The 27,364-nt window shown below is 41.9% G+C and overlaps 2 protein-coding genes across 3 annotated transcripts in view; one reads left to right on the top strand and one right to left on the bottom strand.

The window, feature by feature from the left end:
* Positions 1-1,455: 1,455 nt before the first annotated feature.
* Positions 1,456-7,826, top strand: nrbf2a (nuclear receptor binding factor 2a). Its single transcript, XM_017694547.1, has 4 exons — positions 1,456-1,567; positions 3,292-3,376; positions 3,469-3,509; positions 6,869-7,826. The coding sequence occupies exons 1-4, from the start codon at positions 1,538-1,540 to the stop codon at positions 7,397-7,399; spliced, it is 687 nt and encodes a 228-aa protein (XP_017550036.1). The 5' UTR covers positions 1,456-1,537; the 3' UTR covers positions 7,400-7,826.
* Positions 7,827-7,985: 159 nt separating this feature from the next.
* The window catches only part of jmjd1ca (jumonji domain containing 1Ca), a 71,014-nt gene continuing 51,635 nt past the window's right edge, over positions 7,986-27,364 (bottom strand). Inside the window, exons 5-27 of one of the 2 annotated variants that reach the window (XM_017694544.2) lie at positions 26,724-26,848; positions 26,222-26,359; positions 26,012-26,053; positions 25,702-25,813; positions 23,751-25,471; positions 23,252-23,406; positions 20,516-23,067; positions 19,655-19,856; positions 18,067-18,296; positions 17,606-17,758; positions 17,409-17,498; positions 17,160-17,284; positions 16,022-16,133; positions 15,238-15,401; positions 14,824-15,114; positions 14,430-14,598; positions 13,975-14,065; positions 13,451-13,581; positions 13,214-13,336; positions 11,029-11,168; positions 9,677-9,880; positions 9,001-9,132; positions 7,986-8,906 (exon numbers count right to left, since the gene is read on the bottom strand). In XM_017694544.2, the coding sequence (XP_017550033.1) occupies positions 8,802-8,906; positions 9,001-9,132; positions 9,677-9,880; positions 11,029-11,168; positions 13,214-13,336; positions 13,451-13,581; positions 13,975-14,065; positions 14,430-14,598; positions 14,824-15,114; positions 15,238-15,401; positions 16,022-16,133; positions 17,160-17,284; positions 17,409-17,498; positions 17,606-17,758; positions 18,067-18,296; positions 19,655-19,856; positions 20,516-23,067; positions 23,252-23,406; positions 23,751-25,471; positions 25,702-25,813; positions 26,012-26,053; positions 26,222-26,359; positions 26,724-26,848 (7,307 nt within the window). In that variant the 3' untranslated portion in view covers positions 7,986-8,801. The remainder of the gene's footprint in view (positions 8,907-9,000; positions 9,133-9,676; positions 9,881-11,028; positions 11,169-13,213; positions 13,337-13,450; positions 13,582-13,974; positions 14,066-14,429; positions 14,599-14,823; positions 15,115-15,237; positions 15,402-16,021; positions 16,134-17,159; positions 17,285-17,408; positions 17,499-17,605; positions 17,759-18,066; positions 18,297-19,654; positions 19,857-20,515; positions 23,068-23,251; positions 23,407-23,750; positions 25,472-25,701; positions 25,814-26,011; positions 26,054-26,221; positions 26,360-26,723; positions 26,849-27,364) is intronic. The other variant, XM_017694546.2, reaches the window with a different exon arrangement.

Raw genomic sequence — 27,364 nt, 5'->3', positions numbered from 1 at the left:
ATGTTCTTATCCATAGTGCCTGGTGGGAAAGTTGGTGTGGGCATTTACAAGCTATCCCTTCATAACATAGAACACCAAAAAGAATCCTTCACAAACAGAGGCCACTGTTACATTACTCTCTAATCACGCACTCTGTCAATGCTTTAGGACATCCTGTGAATTATTAATTAGTTTGAATTTATTAATGAGCTGAGGTCTCTTAAAACCTTGGTAAGGTTAATCTTCCCTTTTATGATTTTGTATAATTTTGCTGATATTTTTTCCATACTTCATGACACATTTTAGTATATGATATGTTATTGGATGGTAGTTTTGGGCAAAGCAGTTACTCTTAGTGTTGGGTGTTGCAAAATCCACTCCTTCAAATCTATAAAAATGCACTGAGCTGATCAATGGAATACGTATATAGTATAGCTTATGAAAGCAATATAACTAATACACTGTAAAGCCATACTGCACTCAGCAACTAACACAGGTGCTCTACAATACTTCTACATTCAAACCATCCTGAAAGGATGAACAGCACTGACACTGCTCTTTACATATATTGACTACAAAAGGCCCATAATTTAATTTGAATGACTACATCATTACAGCATTTAGTTCATTCAGTAGTAGCATTTACGTTCTTCTAGACTTTAAAAGTCTTTCAGACTGAAAGCAATCTGTGTTAATGAGACGATTACCAGCGTTCATTGGTAATCAGTAGTTAAATTTACTCAATTCCATGTGCTTGAGCAGAATGTTGAAGGATTTGGAATTTCCTGCCTATTTTAAAATTTCAACTTAATCTGAGCAGCCATAACATTAAAAACCATCTCCTTATTTCTACACTCATTGTCCATTTCATCAGCTCCATGTACCACATAGGAGCACTTTGGAGTTCCATAATTACAGTCCATCTGTTTCTCTGCATACTTTGTTAGTCCACTTCTAGTCCCTCTTCTTCAGTGGTCAGGACCCCCACAGGATCTCCACAGAGCCTGTATTATTTGGGTGGTGAATCATTCTCAGCACTGCAGTAACACTGATGTGGTGGTGTGTTAATATATGTTGTGCCGATGCGAGTGGATCACACACAGCAGAGCTGCTGGAGCTTTTAAACACTGTGTCCATGCACTGTCCACTCTATTAGACACACCCACCTTGTTGGTCCACCTTGTAGATGTAAAGGCAGAGACAGTAGCTCAGTTTGTGTTGGTCATCCTCTAGTCCTTCATCAGTGCTCACAGGACGCTGTTGGCTGGATATTATGGTTGAAAGACTGCAGCTGATTAAAAGTGTTGGAGTGTTGAAAAACTCCAGCAGCGCTGCTGTGTCTGATGACTGCCATAAATTTAAGGCTCCAGCAGATGGCGCCACAAACCAGCAATATGTTTATCGGGCAGTAGACAGAACACAGGTTGCGCAAACTGTGTCACAACAGGTGACTGTAGTGTTTTTGGTGGTCAGATTTCAAGTACACGTCAGCGCGACAGAAGCGTATGATTTTCGGAAATAAAGCGTGAGAGATCTCACGTCGCTTGTGGTCGTTTAAATGGACCTAATGGACAGTCCTCTGAACCGCGTAAGTTGAGGGTCATTAACGTGTCCTTCACTGTCCTGTTGACAGTTTCAGACCATTCAGAGCGGCATGCTGCATGGAGACGTGTGTGAAGTTAAAACTTAACTAATAACACTGGCTGGCGATACAGTGTAGTTAAACATCATACACTGTCTTATTGGCGATTGTGGATGGTCAGTGTTCACCAGCTCCAGTCCTGCACTCCACACCGCACAGTTTCTTATTTTCGGTGTAGGAGTCACTGCCAGAGTCGCGATACATCAGCTGTGGCAGGACAGAAAAACCGCACAGCTGTGCAGTGGAAGGACTGGAGCTGATACACTACGCTGTCAAAAATATTCACTCACCCATCCAAATCATTTAATTCAGGAGTTCAAATCACTTCCATGGCCACAGGTGTAGAACACCAAGCACCTAGGCATGCAGACTGCTTCTACAAACATTAGTGAAACAATGGGTTGCTCTCAGTGAATTTCAGCATGGTACCATGATAGGATGCCACCTGTGCAACAAATCCAGTGGTGAAATTTTGAATGCAGTGGTGTAACGCGCCGCCTCTGGACTTCTCCGTCTGGCAATGTGATGGACGAGTCTGGGTTTGGCAGTTGCCAGGAGAATGGTACTTGTCTGATTGCATTGTGCCAAGTGTAAAGTTTGGTGGAGGGGGGATTTTGGTGTGGGGTTGTTTTTCGGGAGTTGGGCTTGGCCCCTTAGTTCCAGTGAAAGGAACTCTTAATGCTTCAGCAGACCAAGAGATTTTTGCGAGAACAGTTTGGGGATGGCCCCTTCCTGTTCCAACATGACAGCCCTCAAGTGCAGAAAGCAAGATCCATAAAGACATGGATGAGCAAGTTTGGTGTGGAAGAACTTGACTGGCCTGCACAGAATCCTGACCTCAACCTGATAGAACACCTTTGGGATGAATTAGAGCGGAGACTGCTCGCAGCCAGGCCTTCTCGTCCAACATCAGTGTATGACCTCATAAATGCACTTCTGGAAGAAAGGTCAAAAATTCCAATAAACTCACTCCTAACCCTTGTGGAAAGTCTTTCCAGAAGAGTTCAAGCTGTTACAGCTGCAAAGGGTGGGCCGACATCATATTAAACCCTATGGATTAAGAATGGGATGTCAGTTAAGTTCATATGCGTGTGAAGGCAGATGAGCGAACACTTTTGGCAATATAGTGTATACATTCCAGGTGATACTTTATTTTGAGTGGCCCTTTTAGATGAAACAAACACTGATTCTCAGTAACCTGTCAAAAACATGATGGTTAGGATCAGGTTTTGAGTTGAGGTTAAGGTTAGGGTTGGGATTAGGGCCAGGGTGAGGGTTATATAGATAGTTATTAGAGTGTTGTTAATGCTTAAATAATTATTTGCTTTGTGAAATGGGTCTTTAGACTGATGGAGAATATGTTGTATATTGTTTTTGAAAAGGGTTCTATATAGCACCAAAAGGTTTCTTCCATTATTACAATGTCAAGTTGTGAAAATAGAAGAACCTTTTTTGTGCTCTATAGAGCCCTTTTCAAAAAGGTATTATATAGAATCATATTAAACACTTTCTCTATCAATGTGAAGAACCATTTCACCATGCAAAGAACTATTTAAGCATTAAATGGTTCTATTTAGAACTCATGGTTCCAAATAGAACCATTGTCTTTACTAAAGAACTAAATGTGGTGTTGTTTAACACATCATAACAGTGTGTCACCTCCACCGCAGGCCCATCTGTGCGGCAGAAAGGCAAACCGGTTGGTAGCGCAAGAGAATTACAAGGAGGCAATTTTATGCCATGGAGAGGCAGCAGGTAACAGTGTACTTTCTCTCTGCCACAATTCGATTAAAAAAGTGTCTTTGTTTTTGAGAAAAACACGTGTCTTTGTCTTTCTCCCTGTACAGATCTGCTGAAAGTTGCCTTATTGATGACACAAAATGAGCAGGTAGGGCATTTTACCATGACACCTGTTATAACATTGTAGTAATGGAGTAACCTTTTACAACAAAGGCTCCAACATAATGAGTGAAGACACTTCCAAGCAGGAGTGCTGCATGACACCATTAAACAGTTTACGCCCCACCATGCTCTGTGGAATAAATCAAAAGTGCTGAACAGGCTCAACTGATTTTGTGTTAAGAGACTTTAAAAGAGAGTCATTATTGGAGCACGAATGGCAGGAGGAGCGACTGAAGTGACACCTGCATTTAGATCTATAGGACTGTGGACTAACTTGTTCATTCAATGACTGTGATGCTTGTGCAATAGTGCGATATGTGAGGAAAAACAGAAAGGTGAGTGTTGCTCAAGTGACAGTCTGTCAACAACTACATGTTGGAAGATTATGTATAGTAGGGCTGCAGCGCTCTTTACTGAGACAAAAGCATGTTTGAGACTTCAGTGGTGTGAAAACCACAGAAACTAGTCAGAGATGTGGAAAAAGTGATATGATCAGATGAGTCATCCTTGACCATTTTCTCAATAAGTGGGCAAGTGCACTTGTGGTGAAGTTATTCAAAGTTCTGACTGACCACCTTCCTCCTGTGATGATAAAAGTGGTCGCTTTCCAAATGATAATCCACCTACCACAAGGGGTTACACAATTGTGAGTATGAAACTGATGTTAATTACATTAACTGACTACTTTGTCTACCACGCCTCCTTGTATCTACATTCTTTGTCTATTTGATCAGCTCCACTTACCATGTAGACGCGCTTTGCAGTTCTACAGTTGCAGACCATCTGTTGCTCTGTATACTTTTGTACGCCCCCTTTCACCCTGTTCAACCGATACCAATAGTGCAACACCTGGTAGATTACCAAACTTGTCAAATAAAAAGTACTTAAACTTTCATCTTTGGGAGATAAGAGAAAATCAAGCTCCACTTTTGCTTCAGATCTAAAATAATCCACAGGTGGTTCCATTCATCCTTCCACAGTGAGAAGACAACTCAATGCTATGTGTCTGAAAGTGTAGCTTTTGAAGGTTTTGCTGAGTAAAGAAAAAAGACAAAAAGAAGAAATGTTGCACTAGTGAGGTTTTATGGACTGATAATTCTAAATTTTAGATTTTAGAAGTAATAGAAGGCAATATTAATTTCCCTTTCAATTAAAAGTGGGGGGTAAAGTGCTTTGAATCTGCAAAAAGGGCTTTGAACCTGCAATGTTCCAGTTGTTGGCTCATCTCTCCTACTGCTAGACTCCCACAGAGCCCAGATGGTGAATGTGTTTGGGATTATTTGGATCATGAGAATCAGAAAATACAACCAATTTCTGAGACCAAACTTTGGAGAAGTGGAAAAATATGCCTCGAGATTTCTTAGAAAGACTGAAAGCAAGTCTTCTGAAAAGAATGGAAGCTGTAATAAAGGCAAAGGGTTGACACTCCAAACTCCAAAATATTTATACACTGCTCAAAAAAATAAGGGAACACTTAAACAACACAATATAACTCCAAGTAAATCAAACGTCTGTGAAATCAAACTGTCCACTTAGGAAGCAACACTGATTGACAATCAATTTCACATGCTGTTGTACAAATGGAATAGACAACAGGTGGAAATTATTGGCAATTAGAAAGACACACTCAATAAAGGAGTGGTTCTGCAGGTGGGGACCACAGACCACTTCTCAGTACCTTTCTGCTTTCTGGCTGATGTATTTGTCACTTTTGAATGTTGGTGGTGCTTTCACACTCGTGGTAGCATGAGACGGACTATACAACCCACACAAGTGGCTCAGGTAGTGCAGCTCATCCAGGATGGCACATCAATGCGAGCTGTGGCAAGAAGGTTTGCTGTGTCTGTCAGCGTAGTGTCCAGAGGTTGGAGGTGCTACCAGAAGACAGGTCAGTACACCAGGAGATGTGGAGGAGGCCGTAGGAGGGCAACAACCCAGCAGCAGGACTGCTACCTCCGCCTTTGTGCAAGGAGGAACAGGAGGAGCACTGCCAGAGCCCTGCAAAATGACCTCCAGCAGGCCGCAAATGTGCATGTGTCTGCACAAACGGTTAGAAACCGACTCCATGAGGATGGTATGAGGGCCCGACGTCCACAGATGGGGGTTGTGCTCACAGCCCAACACTGTGCAGGACGCTTGGCATTTGCCAGAGAACACCAGGATTGGCAAATTCGCCACTGGCGCCCTGTGCTCTTCACAGATGAAAGCAGGTTCACACTGAGCACATGTGACAGACGTGACAGAGTCTGGAGACGCCGTGGAGAGCGATCTGCTGCCTGCAACATCCTTCAGCATGACCGGTTTGGCAGTGGGTCAGTAATGGTGTGGGGTGGCATTTCTTTGGAGGACCACACAGCCCTTCATGTGCTCGCCAGAGGTAGCCTGACTGCCATTAGGTACAGAGATGAGATCCTCAGACCCCTTGTGAGACCATATGCTGGTGCGGTTGGCCCTGGGTTCCTCCTAATACAGGACAATTCTAGACCTCATGTGGCTGGAGTGTGTCAGCAGTTCCGACAAGATGAAGGCATTGAAGCTATGGACTGGCCCGCCCGTTCCACCGGACCTGAATCCGATTGAGCACATCTGGGACATCATGTCTCGCTCCACCCACCAACGCCACGTTGCACCACAGACTGTCCAGGAGTTGGCGGATGCTTTAGTCCAGGTCTGGGAGGAGATCCCCCAGGAGACCATCCACCACCTCATCAGGAGCATGCCCAGGCGTTGTAGGGAGGTCATACAGGAACGTGGAGGCCACACACAATACTGAGCCTCATTTTGACTTGTTTTAAGGACATTACATCAAAGTTGGATCAGCCTGTAGTGTGTTTTTCCACTTTAATTTTGTGTGTGACTCCAAATCCAGGCCTCCATTGGTTAATACATTTGATTTCCATTGAGGATTTTTGTGTGATTTTGTTGTCAGCACATTCAACTTTGTACAGAACAAAGTATTCAATGAGAATATTTCATTCATCCAGATCTAGGATGTGTTATTTGAACGTTCCCTTTATTTTTTTGAGCAGTGTATTTAGTTGTTAAGGCTTCTGTGTAATTTTGTTAGATATAAATAAATAACTTGTACTTTACGGTGGTTTTGACTGAAAATTTAGTAAATGAAAGGGTGATCTTCGGACAGTGCTGTGTACACCTCCCTACACACTCTTCTACATGGAGATACTCGTTTTTTTTTTTTCTTCAGGAAAATCTCTATCTCCATTTTTCAGTTTTTGAATGAATGGACCAAAACAAAAGTCCCAAATGGACTTCTGGTTCGAATATATAGCATAGCAACTAATGTTCTGGTTTCTCATGGAAATAATAAATCCTTTTTTTGCTAAGGTCAAGCTCTCTCTTGAACTCCAGAGAGGCAGACATCTTCAGCAGCAGCGCCTGATCAGAGACACTTGGAAAAAGGGAAAGCTTGCAAAAAAGCCTTCCATCTACACAAAGGAGACACCACTACCACCCACCCAATCTCCCCCTGCCACCCTAACAACAAGCCCAAAAGCCATCTGGTGTGTCGCCCAAGAATCTCCACAAGGGTGTAAAGCAGCCAAAGATGACTGCACTCGGCTGGAGGAGCAGAGCATGGCCATTGCTGACCTTAGGAAGGCTTTGGCTGTCCTGCTGAAAGAGAATGAAAAGTTACTGGAGGAAAATGAGAGCCTGAAAGTAGAGAATGCTCGGCTAAAGAGAGACTCCTATACGGACCAGCAGTCTCCTCTTTTAACTCCGCTGCTCAACTCTGTTGAGGCCACTCAGTGGCCACTCCTACTGGACCTGCCACTTTTACATCTGCCTCCTGACCTCCAGGAGGAAATACGGCTGTTGTGGGAGTGTTCTGCTGGACACAGTGAGGTTTATACCTAAAGTATGAATGTTTGAAATAGACTGTGGTTTATTTGCTTTAGTGTGCATGTACTAGGGGTGTGAAATTACATTGATCTGAAGGTGGCGACTGAGCTGCATGGATTTAAGATTTCATGATGAATAGTTCCCTGCAAAGTCACAATTTGATCAGGTCATTGTGCGGTCAGAGAAATACTTCCCTTGTAGGTATGTTAAAGGCATACATTGTTTTGCAAATCAGCAGCCTTTCTGTTTTAAACACACAATGAAAATCCGCATGAAAGATACTGTGATATCTGCACTACTGAACAGACACTCAGGCTATGGGGCACAGAATGCTATACTGTTGATTTGTCATTATAGCATGATTATAATCATGATTTCATAGAAAACGTTCTATTCATAAAAATGCACATAAAAACGGCCTTTGGCTCAGTGTGAAAATAAATCACTGTTAGTGTTGTTATTGTTTGGAATACTGTCTAAATGATTATTATTAATTTAAATGAAGTATTTGATGTGTGTGTGTTGGACAGATATTTTCATAGACACAGAATATTTTGATTGTTCCATTTTTAATGGAAAATGTAAAACATCTTTTACTTCAATGTACATACAGTAGCAAACAACACATACAGCAAATAAAGCACACCATGTTATAGAAAAATCATAATTAATATATTATATATGTATATTCTGCTATTTACATAATATATTTCAGCTGAAAATCTCACAAGTTTTTTTTAACAAACACATCATATACTGCAAATTCTTTTGTATTCTTCTTCAGCACAGTGAATACCTGCCAAACTGTTAATAATTTAATATGAGCTTTGAAATGAACAGAATAAGCTAACAGCTTGGTGTTGGCTGACATAAAGGAATGCTGCTATGGTGGTGGGCCTAGTTGCTCTCCCAACTGTCCGAACCTCAGCAGACAGTTCAGCTAAACAGTTAGCAGCATGATAATTACTGATTAAAATTTGCCTTAGAATATCTTCTGGAAAAAAAATTGTAGTTGTTCAGTGGTTTCCCACAGCCTACTGTAACTCACACAACATGAGTCTGAAAGTGCTGTGCTTAGCAGTTCACCTTCCTGCCCAGCAGCCTTGCAGTTTCATGCTCAGAAGAGAGAGAGTTGTATTTCCCCTCTCTCGCTGGTTCAGCCATGTCTCAGCCCCTTACTTCACTTCCTGTGGAAGCAGGAACACATCAGGGCAGGGATGGGTGTCAGAGAAAGTTTAGACGAGGAGAATAAAATCAGAAGAGAAGACTGACATCATGGTGGATGTGACAGGTTTTTGCATGGTAGCTAGAGTTTAGTTGGTGTAAAGTCTGCAGCTCCAGCTTTGGTTTTCAGACCAGTGTTTTCCTCAATGAAGCATGTGGATGTGGTCTGGTCTGAGGACAAGCAGGGACGCTGTCAGGACTCTTCCTCTTTCACCTCCTCCAGTGTGCTCTGCTCCTTCAAATGCCTGCCCAGTGTAGCAACAGCATCTTTCACTGAGTGGTAGATGATGTTCTTTATCTGAACAAGCAATACAGATGCAAGGGTGAGATTGGCTTTGAAATCAGATCATGATTATGTTGCAAGAGTTAGAGCCATAAAAGAGAAGTGGCACCTGTAGTTTGTCCTCATAGTTTACTTGGTCTTTGAGGGGGCGGAGCTCCTGGGTCAGATAATACGAGTTGTGGGCGTGTTCAGGGGAGACAAAATCTACATTCACCTGGATGCAACTGTGCAAATTCATAACCTGTACACAGAGCAGACAACAAACCACAACCTTTTAAGTGATTGCTTATGAAGTGCTGAAAAGTGTATTGCATGTTCATCGTTTATACAGCAACATATAAAAGGAAAGTGAAAGTGGAGTTGTAAAGGAACTAATAATTCAGCTACAAATATTTAATTGACAAATTACTTGAAAAAGACATCTATAACAGTATGACCCAGAATCTTCTGATATAGACAGGTAAGCTGTAAAAGGATTACAGGCCACAGAAAAATGTGCGTCTTGTATGATGCCTTTGTTTTATCCACTAGAATAAAGATACCCTAATCTAGCAATTCCAATAATATTTAAAGAACAGCAGTTGCTGCTGTATGAGTCTTTGGCAGCGGTAATGTACCTCAAATCCACAGGTTGACCACAGAAATAGGATTAAATGTCAGGGACCTGCAGGTTCTAATATCCCTGCCATTCCACTTTATTCTGACACTGTCCTTTAATAAAGCATGTCTCAGGGTTTGATGGAAAGGTGTGACACAGAGTGCAGATGTGATGCTGAGTTGAGGACCTGGTGTAGCGCTCCAGCTGGGATAATAACAGCATCTCCATAAAACTGGAGCAACGTGCGGCTCCCCACGCCATGCTCCTTAAGCAGTCTCTGCCGGAGTCTTGGGCTCAGGTACCAGCCTCCCTCTCGCAGGGGGTCTGCCTCACTGTCCCACTCTGCATCAGAGTCAGCCTCAACATCTGCCTCAGCATGCTCTGCTGATAGCTAGAAACACACCAAACCACACACAAAAACACAGGTATGAGGTAATTACTCACCATCATTCAAAAGTTTAAAATCACTGGTCAAAAGTCTAGAATCACAACATAAAAACAGTGGCAGATGTCTGCATAAAATTGTTCTAAAACAATGCTAATACTAGGTAAATTTTTGCATTCATTAATAAAAGATAAACAGCTAAGAAATGCGAAACAATTCTTCATGACAAACAGAACAGATGCTAATATGTCAACAATTGAGAAATCCATGTAACACTGAGAATTAAGTTATGAAATAAAATTAATGTTCCAAATACTTTATATCACTTTTTGTGTGATTTCTTACCCAATATTCTCCCCAATTTAATCATGCCTATTTCCCCCTGCTAACTTAAACCTTCCCATCACAAGTTAAGAGGGTAAAGGCTAGCATATTTCTGAACTGCCGCTAACACAATGTCATTGGACACCTCAAAGAGCTTAGAGGAGAACCCTGAAGGCCAATTCTGTTACCTCATCTTAGAGATGCTCATGTTCGCAACCATTGTGTGATGGGGACAGAGAGAGCCATCCCACCAACCCAGAGGGAGTGAGGCCAATTACTAATTAATAATCTTGTACTCCCATCCATGGGTAGTTATGACATCAGGATCTCACAAAATTTGTGATTTTCCGATGATAACGGTTACAATGGCTGGGCCACTAGGGAGCCGCCAGAAAGTGGTGATCAAATCTCAATCCAGATAACTTGATAGGACATGAATATAAATAAACAATTAAATATTATTATTTATCATTAAAGCTATATTGCAGTCTACACTGTATAAGTTAATACTAAATAAAATAATTACTAATATGATATGTGATTTCAAATTTTATTCCAAATACTGTTACAAATCTATTTCAAAACAATGTATATACATTAAGTAAATGCTTCTATTTAGTGCCCAGGCAGTGCCCAGGCACACAGGCCTATTCTATTACACCAACCAAGTAGATAACATAGAATCAAATCAGTGGTAATGGACTGCCTCATATCTCAATGGCAACTTATGTCTAATGCCTCAAAGGAAAACAATGTAGTTTAAGGCTTTGAAATCCGACATGGTGCGCTGTTTTAGCAAATGGCAGTGGCTTTGACATGCAGCATCCTACCGTTTGGAGGAAATCCTGGATCTTTTGGAGGTCTTTACTCAAGAAGATGTGCCATAGTGCACCAGGAGTTTCACCGGAATCTCTCAGCCTCTTCTTTGCACTCTCATCCAGACCTTCTCTCTCTAAGAGCTTCAGTACTCCTGAAGCACACACACATACATAGCAGAGTTACAGATTAACAGAGTGATACATACACTATAACTCAGGACCATAGACCAATAAAAATTTCATCACAGTGCCTCAAAAGACACTATTAAACTATAGACACATTTGGAGGCTGTGGGTTTGTTTTCATTGACTCTCAACAAGCTTCAGAGAAAACTTGTCACAGGGAAAACACAGTACTACAAGGGATTATAGACTACAATACTTAGAAAATCCTAAGACTTTATACCATAATACTGAACAGGCTTGTGATACAACTCAGTTCTCAAGGACCTTATATCACAATATGTCAGCTATTGCAAATGGGTGTAAAAAATGCATTTTCCTGAAAGTGATAATACAACTATGTAGATTTTGGAATGTTCTAACCAATATATATTATATTAGTTGTCAATACAGTATGCACTCATTTTTTGGCTAAAATAAAATGAATCAAATGGCTTTTAGTTTTCAATCTACAACCCCATTTCCAAAAAAGTTGGGATGCTGTGCAAAATGTAAATTAAAACAAAATGCAACGATGTGCAAAGCAGTTTAACCCTATATTTCACTGAAAATAGTACAAAGACAACATATCAAATGTTGAACTGAGAAATGTTATTATTTTTGGAAAAATATATGGCCATTTTGAATTTGATGCCAACAACATATTCCAAAAAAGTTGGGATGGGGCAACAAAAGGCTGCAAAAATTGTGTAAAAAAAAAAAACACTTGGTGGTTAATTGGCAACAGGTCAGTAACATGACCGGGTATAAAAGCAGCATCCCAGACAGGCTGACTGTTTCAGAAGTAAAGATAGGGAGGTTTACCACTCTGTAAAATAAATAACGCAACATAGTGCAATAACCAAACAAAACCTCAACTTAAAATAGCAAATAACTTTTCATCATCTACAGTACATAACATCATTAAAAGAATCAAACAATCTACAGAAATCTCTGTATGCAAGGGACAAGGCTGAAAACCAGTATTTGCTGGTCATGGTCTTTGGGCCCTCAGGTGGCACTGCATTAAAAACAGACATGATTCTGTAGTGGAAATCACTGCATGAGCTCAGCAACAGTTCTGAAAAACACTGTTTATGCAAAGAGTTTGTCACTGTATACACAAATGCATGTTCAAACGCCATAACGCAAAGAAGAAACCAAATATAAATAGGAACCGGGGATTCTGCCGGGATCTCTGGGCCCAAGCTCATTTAAAATGTACTGAGTGGAAGTAGAAAAGTGCCCTGTGGTTAGACAAATCAACATTTGAAATTCTTTTTGGAAATCGTTGACACTGTGTCCTCCGGGCTAAAGACCACCCAGCGTGTTATCAGTGCACAGTTCAAAAGCCAGAATTCATAATGGTATAGGGCTGCATTAGTGCACATGGCATGAATGACATAAACATCTGTAAAGGCACCATTAATGCCTTGCTTATTTCAGCAAGACAATGCAAACCACATTCTGCGCATATTACAACAGCAGTGCTCCATATTAAAGGAGTCCGGGTGCTAAACAAGGCCTGCCTGCAGTCCAGATTTGTCACTCACTAATGACACTTGCCACATTATAAAATGAAAAATACAACAAAAGAGACTCTGAACTGTTGAGCAGCTGGAATCCTATATGAAACATATCCTATATGAAAAACATTTTACTTTTAAAACTACAGCAATCTGTCTCCTCGGTTCCCAAATGTTTTACAGAAAGGGTGAAAAGGATGAAAAACCATGGTAAATGTGCCCCATCCCGTCTTTTTTGGAGCATGTTATTGGCATCAAATTAAAAAATGCATATATTTTTCAAAAAACAATAAAATATCTCAGTTTCAACATTTGATTTGTTGTCTTTAGTACTATTTTCAAATAAATAAACATTTTGTTTTTATTTACATTTTGCACAGCGTCTCAACCTTTTTGGAAATGGGGTTGTGCTTTATTATGATATCTCAGTTTCTATTTAACATCATGACTGGACAAATCATTTGATGCTACAAGATTTCATGATGTCATATTTTCAATAAAGGTCTAACCTGTCTTAGACAGTGCCCCGTTGCCTTTGGCTATGCCCACATAGACCAGAATACTCATGGTGTCAGAAATTTCAACATGCAGATTGCTGGTTCCAAAGTCCTGCTCTGGGCATGCTGTCACACCTGCACGTACACACACACACAAATTAGAAGCTCTCACAAGTTTTCTAAAAACAAATTGGTCAGTATGGCAGAAAAAAGAGCAGTTGGAGGTGATGAACAAGACCAGGGGAATACCATGAGCACAGCAGAGGCGAGGGCCCAGGTCTGGCCGGATAAAGAACGATGGCAGGCGTGAGGCCAGGTTTAGACTGCCATCTGGACCAGTGTATTCTGGAACTGGCAGAGCACTCATCACATCTTCATACCTAACAAAGGCAATATCATATTCCAGTGATATCTGTACTTCAGCATACGCAATTTAATATCAAAGTTTCATAACACTAAAGCCAGCTTCAAATCACTGTATCATCAAAGCTAAGAATTACATTACATGAAAATTACATCATCTTATCTGAAACATTTAAAATCTTCTCAAATTCCTAATAAACACATAGCTGATTATATATCTGTTATCAAATCATGCAACTGAGTACTTTAATAGTGTCTGCTGCAGATTAGACTGTAAAATAGTGATGCCGTTCCTGAGGTTGATGTAGTGGTGTATTCAAATACTGCTAAGAGTTTATTTAAATTCTGCAGGTGATCTGGATAAGCACAGGAATCCTATGCAAATGAGGTGAGGTGGGAAAAGTCACTACCTGGATGGCATGAGGGCCAGGAACTCCTCCCCAGATGGCCAGTCTTTCAGTCTGTATACTGCAGGGTCACCTTTAGGAGACTTAGGTCTCTCTGGTGAAAAAAAAAAAATATATATATATATATGCTGATAATATGTAAAGTATAACTTCTTACAACCTATCCCATGATAGGCAAATGCAGACATATTTTTCTTTTATTTTTTACAGATCTTTCAGTATTTCTATTTGTCATACATTATTACTCCTTTGCATTCTGTTATATCAGCATTTCTATTCTTCCTAGCAGTTAATTTTCCTCTTTATATTTTAGAATCGTCCTGTTCAATATTGATGTAAAGTACTTTATAAAACTTCAATATTACTGCATAAATAAAAAATATTATTTTTATTGTTACTATTATTAAAGAGCCAGGTGAAAGGATAGAAAATACATGCCATGATGGCATGACACACACTTGAAACATCTTCAAAGCCATCCCAGAATTCCTTGACGCGCGAGTTTGTGATGCTCCCATCACGGCAGTTGTAGATATCGCTGTGGAGAGCAGAGAACTCTTGGCTGAAGTGCTCTGGCTTCCATAGACTGACATTTAGACTCTTGTGCAGTCCAGAGACCAGCACTGGCTGTAGAACAACACCGACACCAACATCAGTCCAAATCACATGCTAAACAAAAGCCATACTAATCTTCTAGGTTTTTAATGTTAAAAAAGAACGATGATAAAATTAATTCCACTTCCCATTTTTTTTTATGTTATTGTAAAAAACAAGTCAAGCAAGTAATCACTTTTGAAATCTCATCTGTCTACAATGTGATAGTTAATGCTCAACTTGTGTGCAGTAACAAACCTGCTCTTGTGTCCAGTTCTCTTTGAACAGTCTTTGGTTGCCTAGGTGACGGTGATCTTTAAGCCAGAGCAGCCGATGGATGCCTAGCCAATCATGAGGGACGCTGGCATGAGGGTCAGCAAATGGGATTTGATTAGATTTCACCACCTCTAGTCCCAGCTCCGCCTCTTCTTCTGCCAGCAAATCCTGCTTCAGCCCCAGTTTGACCATCTTAGAGGCGGGAATCTTTTTCTCCACAACTGAGGCTATGATGTCATCCAGGAGGTTGGGCATTCGAGTGTTCTGAGTGTTCTAAAGCATATAGCACAAATAAAAGTACATAATGATTTTAGCCAAGAAAAAGTGCACAAGTTTGTGAGTGAGCACAGTTTGTGAGTAAGGGTATGCTGCCTTATCCAAGTGTGTATGTCTGACCTGATCACTGTTGTTGTAAACGGGTGCAAAGGCTATTCCAGGGCCACTGGACCCCAGTCGGAGTTTCCCAGCTGTGGAGGTCAGCAGGTCTCGCAAAGTGGAGCCCTGCTCTGGACTACTGGACTTCCTGCCCAGAGCCTCCACCCTATCACACTCCGGCTTCCCTACAACACACAAACACATACAGCCATTCAAATAAATAAAACAGCAAAAGCAGCAGTCATACTGCATCAATTTTAAAATGTTACAATCAATTATAATTAATATGGTACTACATATAATTAATATGGTACTACATTTCTTGACAATAAATGTGTTGAGAATGCAGTTTTTATTGCTTTTATTCCATGACCCTGTTCCTTCAGACACATTTGTGTGTTCAGTATATTTTTTAAAGTAAATATACATCATATGAAATAAATGAATTAAAATGGTGAAGTCTGAGATTTCATGATGCACTGAAAAGATTCCTAAAGAACGACAATTAAATCAAATTTAAAGGTTAGAGATTTATACCCCTGCCCCCAAATCATTACAACTCAACTCCTCTGAAGCGCACACACACACAAAAGTACACTATAATTGGCAATCAAATAAATAGCTCAATCTCCCTAACAAGAGCGTGCAGACTTGTTTAATCTTTTGTCTCCGCTATAAGCTGGGGTATAATCCAGGCTTAATGCAGGCTGATGTAATGTGTAGTAAAGATACAGGCTAAACAGATGGTTGGGATGTGTGTGTATGTATGCATGTGTATGTGTGTAGGTGTGTGTTTATTACTCACCTCTTCTCTCTGTGGGGGTCTTGTGAGCTGCGTCCTGTGCACTCCTCTGTTGATCGGGGACCTGTGGCGAGCTCTGCTGGTTCTTTGAGTCACACTGTGCCTTTGCTGAAAGCTGATACAGCAACACAATCACACTGGGGTCTTTATTCAGTAGAGATTGTTTACTATACAGGTCAATGGAGCTACAACTAAAGGAGTATGTCAGAGTAAAGTAAAAATCAAACAGAAGATGACATGACCTGTAATAATAATGACATGTTCTATTTACATAGTACATTTCACAAATTCAAGGACACTATCTCGGGGAACAAAAACAACTGAATGACACGGAAAAGGAAGAAAATTGTGTAATAAAAAGAAAGGTCACAAGATAATATTTAAAGTATAAAATAAAAAAATAGTCACAGAGGGATAATGGCAGACAGTTTCAGAGTTTGCAAAAAGCAGCAGTCACTCATTGGCAAAAGGACTGCAGTAAGTCCAGTGCCATAAGAGTTTGAGGGAGCCTGTAAGAATTAAGGAAGCTAGTAAGGTACGTAGAGGTGCAACTGTGATTGTGATGCAAAAATTTGCCAAACCAGCATGTACACCACTTCCAACTGTCCTATCCACCACACATGCACATTTAATATCATATGCCACTCCCAAGTTAACAGCATGTTCAACCACATACACTACTCCCAACCCTCACACCAGTGTGTTTAACATCATACACCACTATCAACTTCACCGTCACGTATGTTCAGTGTCATTTGACATACTCCCATCTCTAGTCTTGTGCCATCCAGCTCTAGCAGGTTGTAAAATCATATTAATACAGCCATACCACATACCATATTTCTTTAATCAAATTTTGTTCAAAATATTATGAGAATCTTTAATTGTCAACTCCAATTGAATTGCAGAAGAATCAAATCAAATCAAATTAAAAATTATGTTGGTGACCAGTGAAGCTGATAAAAGACAGGAGTGATGCCTGCAGAATACAAAGGTTGGATGTTAAGGGTTGAATAAACTGAGGATGGATAAGTAATTTAACAGGCACTCTCTCTCATTGAAGAGAGAAATGCAGTAGTCAATGTGAGAGGTGATGAAGGCTTTGAAGGTGAGCGGAATAGGGAAAGGTTAAGTGCGTCACCTGTGAGAAATCGTAGGTGGTGATGGGTTTAGGGGAGAAGACGCTGTTCCCAGAACAGGAGCAGTGAGAGAGAATGCCATATTCTCTCCTTATGGAGTGCATGAAGCTCTGCAGGCCTGCCAACACTGCGGGACACACAGCAAAACCACATTAAAGTCCTGTTGACATTTCCCAACTTTTGTCACTGACAGTAACAACTTACTGTAGGTAAGTCCTTGGTTGCATATACCAGATACACACAGCACTCACCTATTTCTGGGACTATCTGAGTAGCCATTAGATTCTTTATGTCGTGGGGCTGGTTTTTCACACACCTAACCCAGGTATACAGCTCTTTATCTGTTAAAAAAGAAAAAAAAAACATTCAGAAACATCAGGAATATGATACCTGAATATGTGAAATATTCAAATAACGTGGGCTGTACTTACAAGAGTATGTCACTTACCTTTGGCACTCTTCCTCTCACGGGCTTTGTAGCAGTCCATACACACTACAAAGCCACACTTATGACAGGCCCAGTGCATGTTGAACAGAGTGGCCTCGCATGCATCACACATCTCCCTTACACCCCGCACAGCCCGTTTCCACAGCACCTGGCCTGCACATACATGCACATGGGGGAGGGGATAAAAGGACAAAGTGAAAGAATTGTTGTCATACACAGAATTTAAGTCTTTTAATTAATTCCACAAATTGCACAAAGGGAACACGAGTGAAAATGCCCTGACAATAAAAATTAATTTATAAACTATATGTTTAATGTGTACTTTTACATGAAAGAAATAAAGTCAAATAAATAATATTACCTCTATCTCACAGAAACACATCACGCCACACATCTACAAAATGCTAATGTTTTTTTTTTTTTTTTAAATCATCTCTAAAAACGCAAGGACACAAACTCACTGTCTTTCTTGACCCAGGTGACAGCGATGTTCTCAGTCTTGACCAGCTGGCAGAACTGGTCTCCTATGAGTGTAAGGATATATTTGGCTGTGTTGAGCTCTATCTCTCTCTTATCCTTGTCTTCTACATCCTCAAATCCAGACATCCAGACCTTCACTGCGTCCTCATCAGAATGCTCAGCAACAGAGAATCCATCCACACGCACCACTCCATTCTTGCTGTATGATAATCTACGACAGAGAGAACAATTATCTGTTTAAGTTGCTAACAGGTTTTTTTTGTTTTCTGAATTTCTTGCAAGCCAACCCCAGCAAAAGCCTCTTTGTCTTCATACACAGTGTCCTGATACTGTTGGGTTTTCCATCACATGGCAGACTGATTCTGAATAAATAGTCTAGAAGGCTTTTCATATTTAAACTGCAGCTATTACTGGACAAAACAAGACAGCGACTTTCTGGGCTCGTTTCTGGATATATATTAAGCTTGGTCCTTGACACATCTGGATTAATGAATACAGTATTTTTAAATGTAATTAAAATATTTTTAACCTTAAAATGTGTTTCTTAAAACAACCTCAGTAAAGGTTATCTGTAAGACTGCAATAGCTAAAAATAATAAAAGACAGCTAAATTTCTAGCAACATCACTGAAACATAGTGGAGGCTCAGTGGAAGGTGGTGCCATGCTTAAGCACAGGAGCACTTTACACTGATGTCTTTCAGAAAAACAGTTTAAAATGGCTAAACCTCAGGAGAACAACTGTACATGGCCACCTGAAGAGAAAGACTCTTGCAGAATGAACTGCATAGTTATCTGGGTCTTTCATTTTCTTAAACTCCTTAAAGCTGCGAGCAAGAATGAGAAACCCTCCGTTACTCTGTAATAGGGTTGGGTTAATGGAAGGGTTTGAGTGAGGTTTACTTGATTTAAAAGGTAATGGTTATTTAGAATCCCATGGTGATACAGATTTGTCTGATGTAACTGAGCAGTTTGATCAGTAACATATATTTTTAAAGACTGTATGGTTTTCTCAATTGTAAAAACGGGTATAATTTCTTAACTTACATGAAAGTAAAATTTCTTCTGCCTTTTTCGGTAAAATAAAGGTTTCATTAAAACAAAGTTTCATTGCTCAAAGAACTGCACAGATGTTTTTCTAAAGCATATAATCTAGAATCTTTGTATTTGTATATGTATAATTTATAGCAAAAATATTCATGTTCCCTTAAGGGAGATTTATGCAACACACTGAAGAACAAAAATGACTTTTTAAAAAATTCTAATTAACCATCTAAAAACTAAGGGCTTGTATGATGGCCCACACTTGCATTCTTCACTTGTGCACTTGTTTCATAGCAGTTTCCACATAATTTATAGTAGTCACTGAATAATAAGTCTCAACAGTGTTTAGAGATCTAGGGTTCAACGGTTAAATCGATTATTTGAAGCAGTACCTGACTCATCGTCAAAACTATTGCTAGCTGAGAAAAACACATTTATTTTAGAAAAGGTTATTTTACAAGATTAACATTATTTCATCTACTTTCTGAATGCACTCAGCTGGCCCAGTCTTAAGATGTGAGGCTCACCGGCGGAAGTAGTAAAAGCGGCAGAAGACAGGTGAGACCGCAGGCTCTTGGGCTTTGCGTGAGCGGTCCAGTCGGCACTCGCGGCATTTCTGCACATTAGCACCTATCTCAGCACATGAGTCGTCCTGCAGAAAGGCCTCACCGCTCTGCTTCAGCTTCTTCACCTTCCTCCAGTCCTTCAGCACTGAACGAGGGATGCCATCTGAGGAGAGAAAGAAAATAAGCAACAACCCCCATCGGCTTACCCACCTTCACTCAAGCAGGCAGAGAACATGTTCAGATTGGTATTCCCTTCTGTCTCTCCTTCTATCTCTCTATTGCATGATGTCACAGCAGGAAATAAGATGCTATTGATGGTGGAAAGCTCCCTGATTTCATTTTTAAAACAGGTTGCACAGCTTCACTGTGAGAGGCCTGGTACACGTGGTTTTGGAAGGCAAATTTGAATCTGTTAAAGCAAAGCTGTTGATGGCTAAAAAAAGGTAAGGTCATGGGAAATTTGTTCTATTTTTTTCTAATCATGACTGACTGCTCATCTTATCAGAGATGGTATTTTAGAGTGACAGGAATATATGAGTTAGGCATCCCATGTCAGCGAATGAAATTCTTCCAAAAAACTACTCACTCAAATCAATTTGTGCAGCACCGTACTAGATATCTTCAGTGGGAGCCAGTCCAGTCAATTTTCAGTCAATGAAAATAACTTTGTTAATGACAGTCATCCAGCTGAAACTGTATCATCAAAGTCTGGCTTTCTTCCAACTGTTAGTCTAACTCAGAATTGTGATTAAGACACTGAAAGACGAACATTGTAGTCTGACTATATGTTCACAACGCTTAAAAAACGAACAAAATACTCACTGCTGCTGGGCAGCCTGTGTTGAGATTTCTCTTTTGTAGTCCGTAAAGTTCCATTCGTTTTCCCCTCTTCTTCTTCCACCTCCTCATGCTCCTCTTTGTCATTCTCTCCTCTCTTTTTCTGCTGGTCGTTCTGCTTCTTTAAGAGCTTGGGTTTCAGCTGGCGTTTGCCCCCTGAGTCAGATTTGCGACTCTCACTTTCATTGCCTGAATCCCCACTTTCAAAGCTTGACTGAGAGATTTGTGTGTCTCCACGATTGTCCTTTTCTGTCTTTATGGGAACTGTGCTTGGTTTCCTCTCATTAGCACACAGCTTCTTGTCCTGAGAGCTAGTTTTCTTGTCATCGAAGTTACCATTTCTATCCATGACAGGCTTTATATCCTCTAAGGTAGCTTTTCTATCCCCCATGACAGGTTTCTTGTGCTCAGTTTTAGACATTGTATCGCTTCCATTAGACTTTCTGTCCTCCGGAAAGCATCTTCGGTCCAAGGAATTGGACTTTCTGTTGTCCAGAGAACCCTCTTTGCCCTGCTGGATGGACCATTTGTTCTCCAGCCCATTGACCTCTTGGTTAGTTGGCAAGGAGACATTGCTTGTACTAGTGAGGGTGGTATCCATCTGACTGCACCCTGTTGTCTGGGAAGTGTCATTACCTCTGTCCTGCTCAGAATGGCGGGTCAGCCAGGCCTTTTTTAGTTTATGGTAGTTGCTCTGACCAGACTGAGCAGATTGGTTGGTATTAGGTGGAGGAGCTGGTGACTGAGTTTTTGTCATTGAGCTTGGTTTGTTTGTGACTCTAACACCAGTGACTTCGGAGAATAACCTAGGACATTTTGGAGGATTGAATAGAGACTCTTTATCTCTCTCCAAAGTGTGTGCAGTGCATATCGTGTGTGTGCTGTGTGTAGTGTAAGTGCTGTACCTACTGTGCGAGGTGTGCAAAACACTCTTGGTAGAGTTCAAAGTGTGTGTAGTGTGTAGGGACTGGACTGCATGCGTATTGTGTCTTGGTTCTGGAGCAGGGAGCCCCGCTCTTCGTTTCTTCACATGAGGGAGGTCTCCAGTAGGGCAGCAGATAGTAGAGGAGAGATCAAACTTTGGCTGAACTGTCCCAACCTCATTCTTTTTACATTGCTCTGATATTATGTCAACACCAGAGTGTGGTATATCTATACTTGAATATTTAATTCCACGATTTGCAAAGTGAGTTGTACTTATATTTTTAGTTGTCATGTTCAAGGGTACATTAACATCCTGCTTTGAGGTAACCATGTTTATCGGATGTACAGTGTCCATAGGGGTCCACAAGACACCCCTCTTGCATTGTACACTACTTTCCTTTAAGTGTGTGTTTGGCACACTTTCAAATGTTTGCACATGTTCACAGTGAGGTTGGTGAAGAGACCTATCAGTGATGGAGTAGTTCACAGGTGTATGCACATAGCCTGATGGTCGAACAATAACAGAAGCTGTGGCGGACTGTGGGGTGACCACGCCTCCATTTGTTGTGTGACCTCCCACCACCCTCTCTCGGTTGTGCAAAACTCCACCTCTCTGTAAATCATAAGCTTGACTTGTCACACTTATTGGCTCAGGGGCCATCCTCTTTCCAGCGACAGCTCCATGTCTGAGCTCAGGTATCAGTGTGGGTGGTCTCTGCTGATTCTTACCTTTGCCAGATAAGCTCATTGGCTGGATGGGTGTCAGGGTGGGAGGAGACAATCTACCCTGTCCTGCTTCTTTAGAGGCCAGAATGGGTGGTGCTGGAGGATGGAAAATGGGTGCTCGGTGCAGTGAGGGAACAACACGAGAAGAAGAATTGGAGACAGAGACGAGAGAAGTGGTGGAGCCCTTTCTCTCTATACTGCTGAGTTCTGCTGACTCCACTGAGACCAATGAGTTGGCTTTACAGGCCAACTGCTCTGCAATCTTGCCCAGGAGTCCTTCTTCTTTCTCAGGGTGGCGCTTTACAAGGGGTGGCGGCCTGGCCTTGACTGTGCTCTGTGTACTGGGTGAATGTAAGACAGAGGCAGCAGTGTTGGGACCACTCAGCCTCTCATATAGCTCCTTGCTGGGTGGGGCCCTGCGTGCTGACGGTTTGTTCTCCACACCTCCAGTCATAGGGGTGTAGTAGTTGGTCTGGGTGGGGGATGGGTGGGTTGACTGTGGCCTCGGTGGCAGACTGTGCTTGAACATATGCATCTCTCTTTCTCGTTCCCTCTCTCTGTCACGCTCCTTCTCTCTGTCCTTAGAATGAAGTGTAGGGCTTTTGGGATACCGCGGGTCTTTTTCTGAACCGATTTTAGCTGTGAACGGCGCCACCTCAATGCTTTCCTTTAGAATGCGCCGACTCTCCTCCTGATAGTGGCTGGTTCGGTCACCTGTGAGGTCGTAGACTACTCGAGGCTGCTTGGGGCGATCTGCGGGTGACTCTGAAGCCACTGGGCGGTAGCTGGGCTCGTTCTTCCCCACTGCTCGGACCCGTTCCAGATCTGCCTTCATAGGTGCGTGGACACAGTTTTGCGTCTCAGTGAAAGCTCTCCTCTCAAGTTCCCTAGAAATAGGAAAAGGAGGCCAATATATGTTAATATAAAGGTTAAGAGTAAGAATAAAGCAATTAACGCTGTCATTTTTGGGTTCACTCATAATTCCTGCTGAACTGGAAAGTTGTACCTGTCAGATGAGAATATCTTAACTTTTAATTATTGTGTGTGCAGAGGAGTTGAGTGTGGACTCACTCAGTGGTTTTGGAGGTGGGATTGCTGGGTTGGATAGCCCTGGACACTGTCTGGGGGTCAGCGCTTGATGGGCGCACAGGTAGTGGGGGTCTTAACCCTTGACTTTCTGCACTAGTTACTGGAGTAGGCTGAGGAAGCCAGGGGCTTGGTGTGTTCTATGAACAAACACACACACATACACAGACAGATAAACAATACATGCATACAGACGCATAGTTATTGTAGAACAAATAAAAAGCTGAAAATATGAAAGCCTAGAATAATCACCATGATTACAGAGATATTAAATAAGACATGAAAACAATGTAATAAATATATAATGAAACCCTGAAAACATACATTCTTATATACAACCTGTGAGACATCAGTAACAAGTTAAATTCACATAACTGAAGACTGACAGCATTCTTACTGACATTTACTGTATAATACTGAAAAATAATTATTATCATAAAAAAATGAATTATTGCATTTATGACTCATGTGAGAGGACCCTTACCCTCCTCAGGTTACCCTCAGACATTTCTGCACTCTCTGGGTGATTCCACTTGGACCCCTGCAGGCCCAAGCCATAGTTGTGTGCCCCATTGGAGAACGGAGGCCATAGGAGTGGGTAAAGGCCCAGAGGGGCCAGGTGGCTGGTTCCTGGGCTTTGGCCTAAAAGAGAGGGTGTAGCCTGTAGAGCCAGCGGGTGGTGCGGGAGACCAAGAGGCCCTAGCCGAGTGTGACCAGCCAGGAGTGCAGTGGAAGGGGGCAGGCCAGGCAAAAGTGAGGGCAGTAGATGGGGGTGAGGGATGGAGGGGTGCGGAGAACAGAGAGGAGACTGTGAGGTTAGGGAGAGTGGGGAGAGGTGAGGAGTGGGGCTCAGAATCTTAGAGTGAGAGGAGGTGGAGGTGAGGTTGGGGGAGCTGGAGGGGCTCTTAAGGTGATGTTTGGGGTGTGGGTTGGGTGAGGTGTGTGCAGGTTGGATGTAGGAGCGGTGGCTCTCTGTCTCTTTCCTCACAAGTGTTGGGTCTCTGTAGACAGTGAAGTGCTCATTCCTGTCGATGATCAGAGGGCTCTTGGTTGGCTTATCTACAGCACTGGAAAGATGCTGTGGAGGAGTTCTGGACTGGGCTGGCTGGTCAGTTGGAGAAAGAGAGGAGGTGTGGCTATGGTCAAGAACTGAGGTGCAGGTTACTTTGGGACCAGGTGTGGTAGTTTTCTCTGTAATGGATTTTGCAGCAGAACTGCTATCTTTGATCCTGAAAGTCTCTGGAGAGGCATTTCGCCTCAGCCTGGACACTTCTGAGACCACTGGATGTTTGGAAATGATCTCTGGAGAGTAACAAGGACTGGGGTGCTCAGAGGGTTTGTGGGAAATTTTCAAAGGGGGCACAGCTTCATGCTCAGGACTGCTATCTCCAGTAGGCTGACTTAGTTTAGCTCCCTTCCCAGCATCTACATCTGCATTACAAGGCATGACAGGAGAATGAGTCAGAGCTCCTCTAGGCTCCTCCTCCACTGAGGCTGCTGAGTCACTGATAGGTGTGACAACCTCTGGGTGGGTGAATACTGACCCTCTGACCTCTGGGTCATTTACTGGAATCTCCTGGTCCCCTTCCACCCCTTCACACTCTGGTGGGGATGTGTGTAGCAACACACATGTCGTTTCCATGGAAACCAGCTGCTCACTCTCCTGGGATGCCAGTAAGGCAGACACAGCCTCAGAGTCCTCCTGTGATGCTCCTTCACTCCTATCCTCCATCTCTATAGTTCCATCTCCTCTCTCCTCCTCTATTTTATCACAATCAGGTCCCACAATGCCCTGCTGCTCCTGAACTCCAGTGCCCTGAAATGCTCCATTGCAGGATGGGCCAGGTGAATGGAACTTGGAAGGAGGGCTTGTCCCCACTTCTTCAAGCTCTGCTAACTGGCTGTGAGAGAGTTCCCCACCTTTAAAATCCTGCCCCACACGTCCCGCAGGACTGTGGCCCGTTTCACGGTCAGCTGGCCTGTTCAAAGCACAGCGTTTCTTCTGCAGGCTTCTTGACCCTATGTCACAAGACATTTCCTGCTGCATGCAGCTCTCTGAATCACTGCAGTCAGACATGTCAGAGTTGCAGCCACCCTTGAGCCTCTTCAGCCCGACTCTTCTTTTCTCTTTTTCATCCTCCTCTTCCACCTCCACAACTTTTCTCCTCTTCCTCTCACCATGATTGAACCTACTCTTGGAGGAATCTAGAAATAAGTACAAAACAGTTCTCGTAATAAAAAAGCTGAAATAATAATTCTGTTGAGAGAAAAATCTTTCAAAAGGAGTCTATTTCAGACACCAGACTCTGGTTTAACACTAAATGAGAATGTTCTCTCCCTAAAGAGCTAATGTAATAAACCTAATGCAGTTAAATGGAATTCAAGCAGTGAGAGGGCCAGTGTTAATATCAGATTAATGTATTGGTGCACCTCACCTGCTCTCACTTCCTCCCTCATTGCCTCTGTCTCATCCTCAGCTTGGTTGCAGTTGGAGTCCTGTTGGCACAGTTGAGGCTGTTTCCTCTGCACAGGCCCTGTGCTATATGCCTGCAAAAGATTGGAGAAGGGAGGAGGACAGATAATTGTATGTGAGTGTGTGGTAAAGTGTGCTATACTGTGTGTGTGCCTATGTGCATGTGTTTATTCCTATATAGTAGTGTATATTCCGATATAGTACTTGTATACTATTCTGTGTCTTATGTTGCATTTGTGTATGTGTGTGTGTGTGTGATACAGATATAGTACCTGGTCAGTTGCTATAGTGCTGCATGACCTATTTACTGTGTTCTGGAGGGAGGTCAAAAGGCAAAGAGACAAAGGGAGAAACACTGAGGACTACAAATACTTATTCACTCTCAAACACACACACACACACACACACACACACACACACACACACACACACACACACACACACACACACACATTTAACTGTAATAAAATGACTTTCCTCACCAGGATAGTCCTGTTGATCTTGTTCATGTGAGGTCTGCGTTTAGTTATGTTGGTTTCTCCCATCAATAACAATTGGCTGATGTCATCCAGGAAAACCACCTGAATGAGCACCTGGTCTACACTAAGAGGCTCTGACACCTGTAGTGACAAGAGCAGACAGAGAGAGAAATTTTCTAAGCAATGTTTATTTTTTGCAGCTGATTTACAATTAAGTAAGAAAAACACCTAGTTAACATAAAACTATTTTAGCATAGAAAACTGTTAAAAGCACATACCACCAAAGGATGCTTTAAACAATGTGTGGGGTATGGCAATATTGCAGTTTTTCCAATCAAAAATAGCGAGATTCAAACAGCTTCCTATTTCATATGATAAGCTGCTGATAGTGAACATTCTCAGTTATTATTAAGATTTTGAAAAGCTAGACGTCAAATTTTTAAAGGGTAGTGTAGGTTTATTGCATTTCAGTAGGTTGGGTGTGGGGGCGCTAGTGAGTTCTTACCTGGTCACTCAAAACAGTCATTGTTCTGCTGTTGTGATCATGGTGGGTTACAATGCCGGAGAGCCACTGGGGTTTGGAGTCGTGTCTGAAAACCTTCACCCTGAGGCCCTTCACACAGTCGTGCCCTGTAACACACAAGCAACAGCTCTCAAAAGCAAGACTCCTCATTCTCACCTCAACAAAGACACTCACACCACAGGAACCTCCACTCTGGCTACATTGCCCACAAATACTGCTCTAGTACAAACATTCACCACAACAAAACATTAACAAAATAAATTCTCAATGTATAATTATTGCTGGTATACACAAAAAGATATTTAAGCTATAACAATTTTCAGCTGCTTAAGATGGATATCTAATGGTCAGCCATCCTGCCTCTACTCAGATAAGTCTGACAGAACTGATGTAGATACCACAGAGTGAAAATCCCGTAGTTATTTAGACAGCGCTGACCTATTCAACAAGGTCAGTCAAAGACAACACTCCATATGAACATGCAAGAAAGAAAAATACACCAAAAAAATAGACTGATTGACAAAAAAATGCACTTGACGGGAGGGGCTCACAGTCAGAGTTGGACAGAGCTGACAGCCTGAACAAACATTAATCAGAAAAAAACTCAGGCCATTTTCAACAGC

Source organism: Pygocentrus nattereri, chromosome 10 (assembly GCF_015220715.1).
Source record: "Pygocentrus nattereri isolate fPygNat1 chromosome 10, fPygNat1.pri, whole genome shotgun sequence".
NCBI classification, from domain to species: Eukaryota; Metazoa; Chordata; class Actinopteri; order Characiformes; family Serrasalmidae; genus Pygocentrus; species Pygocentrus nattereri.
This window is presented reverse-complemented; position numbering and strand designations above follow the sequence as displayed.

What these genes read in the sequence shown, in the direction of transcription:
- nrbf2a (XM_017694547.1), top strand. Translation starts at nt 1,538, where the DNA reads ATGGACCTAATGGACAGTCCTCTGAACCGC. An exon ending in TGGACAGTCCTCTGAACCGC is followed by an intron (nt 1,568 to 3,291) that starts GTAAGTTGAGGG and finishes CCTCCACCGCAG; the next exon opens with GCCCATCTGTGCGGCAGAAA. An exon ending in ATGCCATGGAGAGGCAGCAG is followed by an intron (nt 3,377 to 3,468) that starts GTAACAGTGTAC and finishes CTCCCTGTACAG; the next exon opens with ATCTGCTGAAAGTTGCCTTA.